Below are 16,310 nucleotides of genomic sequence, written 5' to 3' on the forward strand. Positions count from 1 at the left end.
AGATGGGGCTGACAGCATAGTCCAGTGCGGGCTCTCACATGGTGGAAAGGCCTGGGGGTCTCTCTGAAGTCCCTTTTATAAGACACTAATCCCATTCTTGAGGGCTTCTCTCATGGCTGTCTCAAAGGCCACATCTGCTATTAATACTACTATCACTTTTGGGAAATTGGGTTTTAAACATGAATTTTAGATAGGACACAAACATTCAGATGATAGCATTGTATAACAAACTTACTCTGAATCTGTAAATTTCCTTCAGCTTATCTCATTGTACCTAAAGTCTGTGTTTAAAAATTTCATCACTAGGAATTTACGTTTTTATTTCCATAGGAAAAAATGTTACATTGTTTTTGGGTTCTTTGAACTGAATTTGTATTCACAATTATTTAATGTATTAGAGGCTGTTTTTGTTGTGAAAGTTAGAAGGAAATAATACCATTGCAATTTTAGTAACTAAAGAAACCAAAGAACTACAGTCTTGAGTTGGAGGAATTATCTTTAACCAGTGCTTAAGGAAAATTTTATATAATTTGAGAGAAGGTTGTATTAGAAATGTATATGTATGCAAATACATAAGTGAATCAAATCTTATTCTTACCCTCATTGACCCCCCAAAAAAGATTTAAAAGACTTTTTTCTTAAAGTAATATGTTAGATAAATATAATATTGACTGTGATTATAGATGATTTTGATTAATTAATTCATGGTAGTTTACAACCTTCTGTGAGTCAGTATTGCTGTTCTTAAAGATTTGTCTGAATCTTGATAAGAAAGCATTCCTTTGTTTTTGGGATTGATTGTTCTTTGTGGCTTTATATGCTGCTATAGATAAATACGTGTTAGAAGAGTCTGTATAGTTAGTTGATCATAGTTCTGTATTATTTTTAGAGTAAATGGGGTAAAATCATTTTTAGAAACAGGGTAGACATTTCCATTTATGAGTCTTAAAACAAAATTGATAAGATACCATCTGGAACCTGACTAGTTTTAAGATATATCCTTCTCTAAGTTTCAGAGATTCTTGCTGGATTTTTTATTTTTATAATTTTTCTTAATCCAGTGATGTTTTTATATTTATACCAATGTATTTTATCAATTATTTTAAAGTTTCCTAACTATTATAAGTAGATTTAAGTTCAGCAAATGAAGCATCAAATCAGAGTCCATACATGATTTATGCGTGTGGAGTTATGGTGTAACATGAGACTTGGATTCTCACTTCAGAATGTTCACAATTTGGTAGAAGAAACAGCTCGTTTATATAAATCTAAGTAATGGCGATTTTAAAAATTCATAGTTAAATTCTTTTGTGATTTATTTTTACTAGTCAAAATTCAAAGTGTGTTTTATCCCAGAGTAAGCTTTAGAATTGAATTGAATTTGGGTGATAATATATGTATGCCACATCTGATGCTGTGGCCTCTCTCACCCCTTGTCTCTATATATGGGTGGAAAATGCCCTGCTGGAAGACTCTGAGTTGGAAAAAGACGTGCCTTTGGATAGAATGGGGGTCAGAAGTCCTAGGCAAGTTTAACTGGGGCTGTGGTGTGTCTTATTTAAAGGGATACCAGTGGAGCAGGTGAGGAAAAGGAGGAGATAATGAGACTAGTAAAATACTTCTGCAGTACTGGAAATGAGAAAAGCATGGAACAACAGCTATAAACTGAGAGAAAAGACTGCAGACCTGAAATCATATATATGGTCCATAAGTGTCAGGGCAGAAAACAAGATACTTCAGAAATGCAAAGAGGTCCATCGACTGCGGACCTCAAATGCTGAAAAATCTACCTGAAGTATTCTACCAGTTGAAAATTGAAGCATGACGTAGTTCTGAAGATAAAAGAAGCAAATGACAATAGTAAACAAATGAAGTTTTATAGGAAACCTGTACAGTATCGTAAATTGTTAAATCTAAGTGGATGGAGTTAATCAGCATCTTTGTTCCTCTCATCCGCCTCGCAGTCCCAGTCCCAATCCATCCTCTACTGCCATCTCCCACATACTTCTTTACTATCATTTCAGTATTTTAGAAGGGAGGTGAGGTAAAAACGTGTGTTTAGTCTAACATTTTGATTTATAAAATCTGTTCTTAAAATGCTAATTCTGGGCTTCCCTGATGGCTCAGTGGTAAAGAATCCACTTGGCAATGCAGGAGACATGGGTTCAACCCATGATCCAGGAAGATCCCCAATGCCACAGGAGAAAGTAAACCTGTGTGCCACAACTATTGAGCCTGTGCTCTAGGGCCCGGGAGCCACAAATACTGAGTCCACATGCTGCAAATACTGAAGCCCACGCACCCTGGAGCCTGTGCTCCACAAGAGAGGTCACCGCAATAAGAAGCCCGCACACCGCAACTAGAAAGTAGCCCCCAGTCTTCACAACGAGAAAAAAGCCTGAGCATAGCAGTGAAGACCCAGCACAGCCAAAAAAAGTTTCTTAATTTTTTAATGCTATACTTCTCTCCACAAAAGGTTGTAAATAGTTGTTGGTCAGGGCTCTTATTGCAAGCAACAGAAACCAGCTATGCCAGCAGATCTAAATAAAAGAGAAATTCACTGAGAGGATACTGAGTGACTCGTAGGATCCTTGGGAAAGCTAGAGAACCAGGCTCAGCTGATTGGCTAAAAATTGTACAAAACTTAGTTCTCAGTGACAGTACTATATCTTCATTTAGAAGTAAATTGCCTTTTTCTTCTCTCTTCAAATGTAGGTTATATATTTGGGGAAAACACCAGAAGACGCATATAGAATATTAATGTTTGGAGATGCAACCTATATTCCTTTCAGGTAAATATAAGAACATTATGGTAGATTCATTTAATCAGGCCCTTGCCAGAAATACTGTGGTATGGTTGTTTCTGAAGAAAGAAAACCTGATAATCATTTTGGGGTGGGTGCAAGTAACACCGTAGATCTAGGTTACTCAACACTGACGCTGTTGACGTTTTGTTGGGGTGGGGGATTGTTGAAGGTACTGTAGGACGTTTCACAGCATCACTGTTAAACCACTAGATGTCAGCAATGCCTTCACCCCCAGAAAGTCAATTATGAAAACCAAAAATGTCTCCAGACATTGCCAGATGTCTGTGGTGGTGGTGGTAATTCGCTTCTACATGAGAAATCAGAACCGCTCCCACTGTTGAAAATTTGTGCTTTGTAATCAGAGTAAGATTTTACAGACTTTTTAATGATTTAACAGAGTATGTCTATGTCTGTGGAATCTAATAATAGGAGAATTTAGACTTGTGTGTATGTGTTTTTTCCTTTCATTTTTATAATAATTCAGTTTTATTTACAAAAATAAGATTATTGCATAATCGTTGGTATGTAATACCAATATTGGTATGTATTACTGTATTTCCCAAAAGTATCAGCCTTTGACAGATTTAAAAATCTGTGCCTCACCACATTTTGTTCTAAAGAACTTACTAATTGAAAGTAAGCAGATCAGAGTGAATAAAACTGGATAATATTTTGACAGAAATTATAGTCTTTTATCTTTGCCATTGCAAGAGCGCAGAACAACTACAACTGTTAACAAAGTGTTGCTAACAAGGAACTGTGTGAGAATAGCATTCATCCATTGTCAATTACTTCTTTGATGCTCCATAGCAATATTTAATTAGATTTAACTTAATGTACACATAATTCTTCAACCACTGAATTTTAAAATGTATGTATACATATATATACAATCTCTTAATGAATTATATTAGACATTTTTATGCCTGTCTAAATAAAAAATGTATAAAATATAGTTCAAGTTTTTTTTTTTTAAAACCTTTTATCATAGTTATGAAGAGCATGTGCATCTCCTCTTTGGTATTACCTATAACACTCCTTAGTTCTTAATTGACTTTTTTTTTGTCTCTGTTCTTTATTTTCTTGAGAGGTAATATTGCAGAGCTGCTAATAGCTTGGCTATTGACCTCAGAGAGATGAGAGTTTGACTCTAAGTTCTGCAACTAATATCTCTGTGGTTCTTTACAAATACAAGGCTTGGTTTCTTAGTCTATAAATGGGAATGATAGTAATATCATCCTAATGAAGTATGAGGGTTAAGTAACATCCTGCATATGAAACACTTGGTGCCTGAACCCTAGCTAACATTTGTTAACCATTCATGTTTTTTCCTTTTTAAATCCATGCATAACTTAGACACAATTAAAAACTCCATGACTCATATATACAGCACAGTAAACGTCTACATTTGTGTATGTAGGTACCATCCTTTCAAGATACAGAACATTGTCAGTCCCCATAAAGATTCCCTTTTATCCCCTTTCCAAAAGTGTTTCTTATTTTTGAACTTCGTGTAAATGAAATCATAGAGTATACATTTTTGGAGAACTGGGATCTAGTTTTTAAAATATATATTGTCTGTGAGGTTTATCTTTGTGGTGGCAGGTGTTAGTGGTTTGTCCTATTTTTACTGCTTTTGTAGCCTTCCATTCTATGAATATACCACATTTTATTTGTCCATTTTCTTTTTGATGGATACTTCGGTTATTTGCAGTTTTTGGCTATTATGAGTATAATCTGCTATGAAAATTGTAATTTTTTTAAACTAGTATTTGACATTGTTTTGCTGTTTCTAAGCAGTATTCCTTTATTGATTCTCATCTGCTTTTCCAAGTTTGTTAAATTATCTATGACAAGCTTTCACCCCACAAAGGCTTATATCCAGATTGATAGCTGCTATTATGCCATTTTGAAGAAGTCTAATTGCTTGGGTGGGAGGAAGGAGATGTGGGTGTGTTTAAAGTTGGAAGTGTTAATGAAATAAACATGAGTGAATAAAGAAAGAGCCTTGTCTATTCTGATAATATAGCAGAACTTTATCCAAGCTCAGATCAAAGCTCAATTAGAGCAGGACTTGGCCCACAGGAGGTTATTCACAATTATGCTTTGAATAAATGCTCAAATTGTCACAAAAACTGAATCACCATGCCTTTAACTTGATTGGAAAAGAATTATCAGTAAGTTAGCAATTATAGCTAACTGAGAAGAAATGGTGAAAAACATTGGGATGTGATTTGAGAGTTCATTGTCTTTCTACTGATAATTTTGATTTTGATTTAGACTAAACTTCACTTTCCTACCTTAGCTTCTCTATCTTAAAAACATTCCTTATTCCATAAAACAGTTATTTGTACAGAACATTATGTGTAATCATGTAAGTCAATGGTTCTTAAACTCTTGGAGGACCCAGCCTCACCCCTAGAACTCTGACTCACAAGTCTGGTGTAGAGGTTGAGAATTAAATTTCTAACAAGTGAGGTTGATGTTGCTGCTGCTTGCCCAGGGAGCATGCTCTGAGAACTAAAGCTGCAGGTCATTATGTTTTTCTCCTTCCTGAATATTACCAGTAAGCTATTGGTAAAGATCATTTTCTTGGTCACATTGAAACCTTTTCTAGCTTCTGGAAGATCAGCTTTTAAACTCAGAAGCTTATAGAACACAAATGGCGTGTTGTAAGGCCTTGTGTCCAGTCCTCAAGAAGGCTAACATATACTGCAATAATTCTAGTGAATTCAGACAGTAATATCCAAAGCTGTCTTAGCTAAAAAGGATACCCTTTTCTTTAATGTTAATATAGTAGTCTATATTCTTAAAAGTTTGTACAAAAATTAAACATTTTAAATGTACAGTTTGATTTTTCAGGTAAGTAAAGTACTGTGTGAAAACCCAACCAAGACAGGCAATTAATTATAGCTCCAGTAACAACCTGGTTCCACATAAGGACCAAATAAGTACCATTCTGATTAGGCATAATTGTTTGGCATGCCTAGAATGGTCATAATTAATTTTTATCTTGCTTAATTCTTAAAATTTTCACTTTGTAATGAAATGACTCAAGGGAGACAAAAAGGAGAAGCAGGTGGGAATGGAGGAGTACCTTATTTTTCTGGACAAAGTCTTAACTGATACTGAGACTTGTGTCACTAATCTTGTAGTAAGATTACTGATAGGTATTGATACAGTATTGCATGGGGCTAACTACCTAACTGTTAAAGCACTTTTCCCAAGTGTAGAGTGACTCTAGTAACAGTAGTTGACTCATTCGTTTCTGTGGTTTTATTGGTACGCTTGTCCTTGGAACCAGAAAAAAATTATCCAGTTAAATTGTTAAAAGTCATAAAAGCATAATGAGAGAAGCAAAATATTCTTTAGCTTGCACCTGTTATTTCAAATACTATCTTGATCTCCAAATTTTTTTGCTACGTGGGTGTAGATATGCACACACACAACATGTATGTACAGAATCAAAAAGCAGTGTTTCCTGCTAACAATTTGACATGGTATTTGAAGAACAAATTCAAATGTCTTTTTGAGAGGAGGAGTACATACTATTGAGAAATTGAACTCAAAAAGGAACTTTTGAAGCTGAACTATTAAAGCCAAAACAATCTAGAGAGATCATTTGAGATTTAGAATGTGGTCATTATTGAACAACATCTATAAAACAGTATCCACTGGAATAGGTGGGAGGGCCAGTGAAATGTATAACAGTGACTTATCCTTTATTTAAAAACCAAAAGGCAAAAATTCTTTTTTTTTTTCTTTTGAAACTGAATATGTGTTTGATTTTCAATCAGCTTTGTCTTGAGATAAGTGTAAGCAGAAAATTAACTGAGCTATGTACTTCAATACTTTTGGAATTTCAGAGATGCTGCCTATGGAAGTTGCAATTTCTTCATTACACTTCTTGACTGTTTTTATGCAGTAAAGAAGGTAAGTGACTCATAGGATGAGCCTATTGTTGTGCTGGAGAACTTAAATACAGTGCAAGGAAGACAGGCCTTCTCCAAAGACCTCCTAAGATGTGTATGATGTCAGAGGTGTCCCATTTCCCTGCCAACATTAGAATGACAACTAAACTAGAAAACAGATTATTCTGAATCTGAGTGCTTCTCTGTGTGAGTTGGGGGAAAGGCACTTGAACACAAGAGATGTGAAGAAACAGTTATGTAATTAGGTTCTAAATTCAGAATTGGTTTTGAATGCATTGTGATGTCAAAGAAAAACAAAAAGTAAATAGATTACTGGTTTCTGAATTCTCTTTGATTTATGTATTTTATGAGTCTGATTGCCAGCAATTCTGTTTACAACAGATATTTCTGTAACACACTGTTAAACACTTTGTTTTTGTATCTTCAATAATTCAATTTCTAGTTCAACAGAAGTATTTGAATAGCCCATTAGTTTGTTACTAGCTTTTATATGAAGAACTAAGTAGGTCATTACTGCTTTCTCAAAGCTATTTAAAAATAACTCCTGTGTTTTATAACGAGGGCTACTTGCTGTCTTTGACTTCAGGGGATAGCTTCCTATCACATTCTAAATGAATAGGGTCCCCTGGAATCAGGTGATACAGCAGACCCTGGTTATAACACTCACTCCCTCCAGTGTTATTTTTGAATATCAGGACAGTGCAGGAAACTAGAATTGTTAATCAGTAGCCCTTAGATCAAATAAGCTTTCAACAACATCTCAAGTTTTGTGTGACTTGTATTTTCAGAGGGAGAAGGAACCCAAGTTTACTGTCTGGTATGATGAAACATGGTGGCTTTCTGAGAATTGTGACAGAAATTTTATGGGCTAAGCTGAGAGACCTAGTTAGTGCACAGATTCAGAGGTTAATTAGTATAGCTTTTGTCCTGTAATAAGGTAATGAGGATGGACTTTAATTCTGGGGATTTGAGTCCAGTGACTCTGTGGTATAAGGACCTGATGAAGGTTGCCACACACTGAGATAGTTCCACGAGGCCTCAATTTAGGCACTTACTGGGCAGAGGATGCCATCAGGAGGTGGAGGGACAGTAGGTATAAATGACCCCTCCCAGTTACAGTTACAGTCCTTGCCAGTTGGACCCTAGGAAGTTGCCAATGCAGGCAGGCATACTTATCCTTGATCCTAGGATCCTAGGATTCCCTTCTCTCCAGTCCTGCAACCACATATATTTGAGGAAAAAAAAGAAGAAGAAACACTTAGGAGGGCTTTGGCGATGATCTACTATAACATTGACTTCGTGTTTTTTTAAATCAGATATTATATACAAAGTTTAATCAGCTGTAACTATAGATCAAAGATTTCTTTTTTCATACTGCATTTTAATTTTTTTTGAGACAACAGCTTCTGATTTTTCCATTTAAAGATTTTTATTTGTGACTGATTTTGAATATTATTGTTTGAAATATTTATAAATATAATAATTATATCTTGATTTTAGTGCTACTTTTTAAAAAATACTACTCTAATAAGATCTCCTTATGAAATTCAAAGACTAGAAATCCCCTGCAGATTGATGACTTTTTATTGTATCATTCTGTTAGGAACAGCTCTAGTCTAAATATGATATATATTGTTTCAAATTCAAAAGAAAATTCATCTTAGATTTGGTCTTGGAATTAGGACTTAAACAACTATATTTTATAAAATACAATTTTTGTTGTTTGGTATTGTAGCCTTATTTCTCATTCATATTTCAATAGTTTATATTTTGCAGACTGGTTTTGCAGAATCACCCCTTTTCAACCAAGAATAACTTCTTGAGCAAGAATTGTTACTTACATACTGTCTGTCTTAGTAAGCAGGGAGAACGATTGTCAGAAGCCACCAGATTGTCCTTGTCTCAGAAAATAGTTACTTTGCTTACTTTGCTTAGCATACTCTTCTTATTGCAACTCAGAATGAGGCTACAGAAAGGAAAATTCATGTATTTTTTCCTTATTGAAAAAAGTTTTTTTCTCTCAAAAAATTTGAATTTTAGTGTTTGTCTCAGGGCTGTCTTTAGTATAAGAAATACTAATCTTTTAATTCAAGACTGTTCAGAAGAATTTGAAAGTGAAGATATGTATAAAGTGTAAGATTGTTTGATATAAACTAACCCATGGTTTCTTCCCTTTGTTATTGTTTGTTTAGCAACCATTGGGTTATGCATTATATTTGAAGCCTGAATGGTGTTCATCTAATAAACCAGTAGGATTACTTTGAAGGCTTGATAATTTAGATCTTGCATGGATAGGATGATTAATGAAGAAAAATGAAAAAGAAAATCTCATTAAAATATATGTTGTTGTAACTGATGTTTCTGATGATAGAAGCATTTAAAAGACATCGTCCACCTCCTTTGAAAGCCATTCCATGGAACATAATCTAAATACAATGCTTTCAAGGGTGCCTTCTGATACTTACTATTAAGAATTTGTATTGAAAATTGTTTCCTTATTTGCGTCTTTATTCTTAAAAGCTTACCTTTGGATTTTAGGCAATGCAGTATGGCTTCTTTAATTTCAACTCATTTAACCTGGATGAATATGAATACTATGAAGTAAGTTTTCAAGGATATTGTTTTTAACTCTTTTTTATATATGTTTTACTTCCAGAAGTAATATTCTTTTTTTTTTTAATTGAACAATTTAGATGTATATAAAGTCATCTTTCTCTTACTCCTGTTTCTGCAGTCCTAGTTCTTATTGATTTTTTGCACTTGTTACATCCTTTTGGAGTGAGTGAGTGTGCTCCTAGGCATTTTTCTTTAATTTTTAGTTAAAAAAATTTTTTAAGTATTGATGACTTTTATAGAGTGAATTAAATGAGTTAATGTTTATGAAATCCTTAGTATAGGATCTGATGAAATGAATAGCCAGTATACATCTAATTACCTCTGGAAAACACGTATTTTTGTCAGAACCTTTTGTTTATATGAAGTCAAGACGTTTTTGGATGCAGATTACAAAAAGTAAACACAAATGGCTTAAATAAAATGGGGAGATTTATTGGTTTACATAAGCAAAATGTCCAGGAGCAAGGGTAATTCATGCATACCAGATTCAGGTATTCAAACACTTACCAGAAATTGAGCTGAAACCAGTTTTGTTCTAAGGCCAGTTCTCCCCAGTTCTTATTTATAAGCAGTAACTATATAAGAATTTTCCTGGGTAAAATAACCAAATTACTTAGGTATAGTTTGAATAGCAGCAGCAGTCAGCTCTATTTTCCAAAGGCTGACTATTGTAGCCCCCCCCCCCAAAAAAAAGCTATTAAATAACAGTTATTAGGACCAAAAGTTAACTAACTATAAGGTCTGTTGGATAAAGATGGCTGCCAACAGCTTTGATTTACCCTTTTGATTTACTTCAGATCAGATCAGATCAGATCAGTCGCTCAGTTGTGTCCGACTCTCTGCAACCCCATGAATCGCAGCACACCAGGCCTCCCTGTCCATCACCAACTCCCGGAGTTCACTGAGACTCACATCCTTTGAGTCAGTGATGCCATCCAGCCATCTCATCCTCTGTCGTCCCCTTCTCCTCCTGCCCCCAATCCCTCCCAGCATCAGTCTTTTCCAATGAGTCAACTCTTTGCATGAGGTGTCTAAAGTACTGGAGTTTCAGCTTTAGCATCATTCCTCCCAAAGAAATCCCAGGGCTGATCTCCTTCAGAATGGACTGGTTGGATCTCCTTGCAGTCCAAGGGACTTTGATTTACTTAGCTTACTGGAAAAGAATGTTCATAGCTCCAGCAGGAGACTCACCGGTTCCTCTCATTGGCTTGGCTTAGATCATGTCTCTGCCCCTGAACCAAGCTGTGATTTTGGTAAGGGCAGTGGATGAGCGGGTGCAGAATACTTTGGTCATCCCAGGAGCTGAAATTGGGTCAGCCCTATCAAATCATACAGACCAAAAAGAAGGATGGTACACAGAGAGGAGAGAGACAGGCAAAACCACAGATGTCCTTTATGTTTTTTTAAGGTAGTGTATTTTTTTTTTTTTTTTTTTGAGAAAGAGTAATTTGATTTTCCCATTCTACCCTCCAAGTACATAATGAGTAAGATGTTATGCTAAATGTCTTTTTCAGCCAAGAATACTTGTGGAATCTTGGTTTGTTTTGTTTTTTTTCTATCCTGCTATAGTTATCTTGAGCAGACAGTCTCACTAATAATAGAGTGATTCCACAGACAACACTCTATTCAGCAGCACCTTAAATCCTCAGATAACTATTCTTTCACAATTTCTAAAGTAGCTATTATTTTAAACCCCTAGGTATAATTGAACTATTTTCTTGATGAATTGGGTTAATAGGTACTGCTGATCATTATCGGAGAAGGCGATGGCACCCCACTCCAGTACTCTTGCCTGGAAAATCCCATGGACGGAGGAGCCTGGTGGGCTGCAGTCCATGGGGTCACGAAGAGTCGGACACGACTGAGCGACTTCACTTTCACTTTTCACTTTCATGCACTGGAGAAGGAAATGGCAACCCACTCCAGTGTTCTTGCCTGGAAAATCCCATGGACGGAGGAGCCTGGTGGACTGCAGTCCATGGGGTCACGAAGAGTCGGACACGACTGAGTGACTTCCCTTTCACTTTTCACTTTCATGCACTGGAGAAGGAAATGGCAACCCATTCCAGTGTTCTTGCCTGGAGAATCCCAGGGACGGGGGAGCCTGGTGGGCTGCCGTCTATGGGGTCACACAGAGTCGGACACGACTGAAGCGACTTAGCAGCAATAGCTATATGTTTATAAAGTACAATATGCATTTACCATCTTAATTACTGAATATAGTTGAATTATTAACACCATTTTTTGTACTTCCCCTTATGAAAATTGAGCAACTTTCACTTTATCAAAAGTAAACATTTAAAATAAAATATACTTTCTCTTTTTAGATAAGCAAAACACCAGTTAGTGTTCCCTCAGTGTTACTTGTTTTTTACTAAGGAGTAATTATAAGTGCTAATTAGCTTCCTTCTCACCAATGCAGCAATTGCAGCATTGCTGTGAAGTAGCAGGGTCACCAACAAATGTCATTTACTTAGAAATTGCATTGAGACACAGGTAACTGTTAAGTAGCTACAGACCATAATGGTAGCTTTGTTTAGTTTCTATGAAAGTGAAAGTCACTTAGTCATGTCCGACTCTGTGAGTCCATGGAGTTCTCCAGGCCACTGGAGTGGGTAGCCATTCCCTTCTTCAGGGGATCTTCCCAACCCAGGGATCGAACCCAGGTCTCCTGCATTGCAGGCTGATTCTTTACCAGCTGAGCCACCAGGGAAGCCCTTAATCTCTATATTTAGAAATTTTGGGTTGGTAGTTTTCATTGATTCCATGATGCCCATTTTTTCCTGTTTTAACTTTTCTGAATTCAGGATGCATCTTACAGTATATGATACCTGTGATTCAACGAAATCTAATCACAGATTTCTCATTTTAAAACTCTGATTTTACTTCAAAGTCAGAACATCTGGCAATGCTTGTCCTCATTCTTACTTACATCTTTTAGCCTGAAATGAACATGGGCTCATCAGTTCCCTTGACTTATAACTAAGTCAAGTAAATCAGTTTTGGGTTACTTGCTTGACCTATAGATCTTAAGGCAACTGTTGATTTTTTTTTCTTGCCTATTCTTAGGTGGACGAAAATATACTCCAATTGTAAAGCGGATGGAACTTGTGTTTATGTTCTCTCCTTCCCCACTATCAACTGTCTCCTACTTTCTGCTTAAGTCTTTTTGTAGCCATCTCTATTGTTATTAAACTTGAACTTTATCTTAGAATAATTGTATAATTCAATCCAAAAGACTTAATAACAGGAAGTAAAGTGTTTTAAATTTCAGTTTAGATATGATCTCTGTATTCTTGTGATTTTAAGTTTTCTGGTGAATTTTAGTAAAAAATGTTCATTGATTTCTCTAATTAAATAGGCAGCAAAATGATAGAAAAGTGCCTCTGTAGAAATAAAAAGTAAATATTGAGAAACCAGGACCCTAGATTGATTTTTTTTCTTCTTTATTCTTAAATAAAGAAGAAAAAAAAAATCAATAAAGTAATGATTGCTCACATTGGAAGCCAATTGGTAATTCAGGAAAACAGGAAAGTTTCCATATCCCTCATGATAGAAAATTTGGTTTTCTTACTGATTAGCAGCAACTACATAAGAATTTACTTGGATAAAATAAAGTATTTAGGCATAGTCTGGATAGCAGCAGCAGTCAGCTGTATTTTCCAGAGGCTGACTATTGTAGGGGAAAAAAAATGCTGTTTAAGTGAAAGTTATTAGGACCAGAAGTTAACTAACTATAGTCTCTTGGTATCCATGGGGGATTGGTCCCAGGACCCACTGTTGATATCAGAATCCACAAGTGTTCAAGTCTCATAGTCAGCCTTCCAAATCCACAGATGCAAAACCCACAGATATTGAGGGCTGACTATTCCCTGGGAGTATTCGTAACAGGATAAATTTTAGTTTCCTGTCTCATGGTCATTTGTAAACAGCTTTTGTGCTAAAGGAAATGGATTTGAAGTCCTTAAGATACTCACTATTGAAAGGGACCTGGAGAGGAGATTAAATATAAGAATGAATTGTGATCTTCCTTTTGCAGAAAGCAGAAAATGGAGATTTAAATTGGATAATACCAGACCGATTTCTTGCCTTCTGTGGACCTCATTCAAGAACCAGACTTGAAAGTGGTATGCAAAAATATGAGACCAGTATAGTTTTGTTATTAAAAGTATCCATCCGGTATTTTCTTTTAAAAGAGGCCAGAGCTCTGCTCTCTTAATTAAGTGTACACTTGAACATTTTATCTCATCTTTCTGCCTGGATTTTCATTTTTAAATTTTTTTTTCATAGTTATAATCAAATTGGTATTCAATCCCCAGTCCAGATACTGTTTCCATGCAGTTACAAGTGATACTGTTTCCATGCAGTTACAAGTGATACTGTTATCCATTGTTTCCTTTCTGCATTTTACAACATCTGGTGAATTTCTTCATGTAGGTTACCATCAGCATTCTCCTGAGGCTTATATTCCATATTTTAAGAATCACAACGTTACTACAGTTATTCGTCTGAATAAAAGGATGTATGATGCCAAACGCTTTACAAATGCTGGTTTCGATCACTATGATCTTTTCTTTGCGGATGGCAGCACCCCTACTGATGCCATCGTTAAAGAATTTCTGGATATTTGTGAAAATGCAGAGGGTGCCATTGCAGTACACTGTAAAGGTATGTTTCTAGTGTTGGTTAAAGAGTGGTGGACATGTATATATGTGTGTATAGAAACACACCGTACTCATTTAGATTATATGCAAGGACACATGAAGATGCCTTTGTTTTAAAGAGTCTTTTTTTTTCCTTTTGTGGTTTGCTTTTTTTCGTAAAACTACTTTATTGAGGTATTGGCATAAAAAAGCTGTGCATATAAAGAACACCTTTATTTATTTATTTTGGCTGCTCTAGGTCTGTTGCAGTGTGCAGGCTTCTCTCTAGTTGTGGCGTGTGGGTTCTCTAGTTGTGTGTGGGCTCTCTAGTTGTGTTGTGCGGGCTGTGGAGCTCACAGGCCCAGTAGTTGTGGCTTGTGGACTTAGTTGCCCTGTGACGTGTGGGGTCTTAGTTCTCCAACCAGGAATCAAACCCGCATACCTTGCATTGGAAAGTGGATTCTTAACTACTGGATGACCAGGGAAGTCCCAAAGAATGCTTTTAAACCCCCAATTTCATATGGAAAGTATAATAAATTAAGTTGTATTCATCGGTAACCCTACAAAGGCTTATCACATTCATTTATTCATTAAATGTCTATTCAGCGCCTACTTTGGTAGGTTCTGGCATATGTCAGTGAGCAGAGAAAACTCAAAGAGCTTATCTTTTGGACTTTGTTTTCTAACAAGTAGCTAGATTTTCAGTAACTAGCACAGTGCCTGGTACTTAATAAGTATTTATTGAATGAGTGTGTGGATATACTAGGATTTATTAAACTTTTCTTTTTTGGTTATTCAACTAAAAAGACAAGGGATATATTTTTGTTAAGAAAAATCCAACATTGGGGAAAAGAAAAACTAAACAGCAAACCCTGGAGCATATAAGAAATCTAATTACTGGAGTTCCCACATTATCAGATTCAAATTTTCAGTTTTCACTGAAAATTCAGTTTTCACCAAAATATCTCAAGGACTGCCAAGAAACATGAAAGGATAGCTCATTTCAAGGAAAAAATGAATCAACGGAAACTGTCCCAAAGAAAGACCAGAGGGTGAACTTATTAGACAAAGGTGTTAACTATATTTTTTTGTTGTTGTTGCCACATGGCATGGGAGTATCCCTGATCAGGGGTTGAACCTATGCCCCCTGCAGTGGAAGCATGGAGTTTTAACCAGTGGACTGCCAGAGAACTCCTAAAACATCTGTCTTAAAGGTGCTCAAAGAGGTAAAAGAAAATGTACACAAAGTCAAGAAAACAATGTATGAATCAAATTAAAATATCAACAGGAGAGACAAAGCATTAAAAGGAAAAAGGAAATTCTGGAACTGAAATGAAAAATTTACTGATGAGATTCACAAGCAGTCATAAGCGGGCAGAAGGAAGAATCAGCAAACTTAAAGACAGAATAATTGAAATGATCGGGTCTGAGAAAAGTAAAAGTGAACTCACTCAGTTGTGTCTGACTCTTTGCGACCCCATGGACTGTAGCCTATCAGGGTCCTCTGTCCATAGGATTCTCCAGGCAAGAATACTGGAGTGGGTTGCCATTTCCTTCTCCAGGGGATCTTCCCAACCCAGGGATCGAACCCAGGTCTACCGCATTGCGGGCAGACGCTTTACCATCTGAGCCACCAGGGAAGCCCCTAGGTCTGAGGAACAACAACAACAAAAAGACTGAAACGGGACCCAAGCCTAAGAGAACTCTGAGACACCATGAAGTAAGCCAGTGTATGGATTTTGGGAATCCCAAAGGGACAAGAGAAAGAAGCAGGGAGATTATTTGAAGAATTAATGTCTGAGAACTTCCCAAATGTGATTAAAGACATGAATGTAAACATCAGAAAGCCCAACAAACTCCAAGCATGAAAAACTCAAGACCTACATCAAGATGCAGTCAGTCAGTCATTGTAAAGCCAGAGACAAAGAGAACCCTGAAAGTAACAGAATCAACTTATGACATACAAGGATCCCAGTAAGATTATCAGTATATTTCTCATCAGAGACTTTGGAGGCCAGAGGGCAGTAGGTTGCTATGTTTAAAGTGCTGAAGGAAAAAGAGTGTCAACCATAAATCCTATGTCTGGCACAACTGTCCTTCAAAAATGATGGAGAATTTAAGATATCCCTAGATCACTAAAAGCTGAGGGAATTTGCTGCCACTAGGCTTGCCTTGCAGGAAATGGTAAAGGTCGAATGAAAGGACTCTAGACAGTCACTCAGTGCTGTATAAAGAAATTAAAATCTCTGTGAAAGTACGTACGTGAATGGTTATAAAGGCTATTACTGTTGTCACTTTGGTTGTAAACGCTC

The 16,310-nt window shown here is 36.2% G+C and overlaps 1 protein-coding gene across 15 annotated transcripts in view; it reads left to right on the forward strand.

Moving 5' to 3' along the window:
• CDC14B (cell division cycle 14B) overlaps positions 1 to 16,310 on the forward strand; it is a 163,362-nt gene that overhangs the window by 83,956 nt on the left and 63,096 nt on the right. For all 15 annotated transcript variants that reach the window (XM_070375305.1, XM_070375306.1, XM_070375308.1 and 12 more), the window contains exons 5-9: positions 2,716 to 2,792; positions 6,674 to 6,740; positions 9,278 to 9,340; positions 13,395 to 13,482; positions 13,793 to 14,023. In XM_070375305.1, coding sequence (XP_070231406.1) covers positions 2,716 to 2,792; positions 6,674 to 6,740; positions 9,278 to 9,340; positions 13,395 to 13,482; positions 13,793 to 14,023 — 526 coding nt within the window. The remainder of the gene's footprint in view (positions 1 to 2,715; positions 2,793 to 6,673; positions 6,741 to 9,277; positions 9,341 to 13,394; positions 13,483 to 13,792; positions 14,024 to 16,310) is intronic.

The sequence above is a fragment of the Bos mutus genome, chromosome 8 (genome assembly GCF_027580195.1).
Source record: "Bos mutus isolate GX-2022 chromosome 8, NWIPB_WYAK_1.1, whole genome shotgun sequence".
Taxonomy (NCBI): Eukaryota; Metazoa; Chordata; class Mammalia; order Artiodactyla; family Bovidae; genus Bos; species Bos mutus.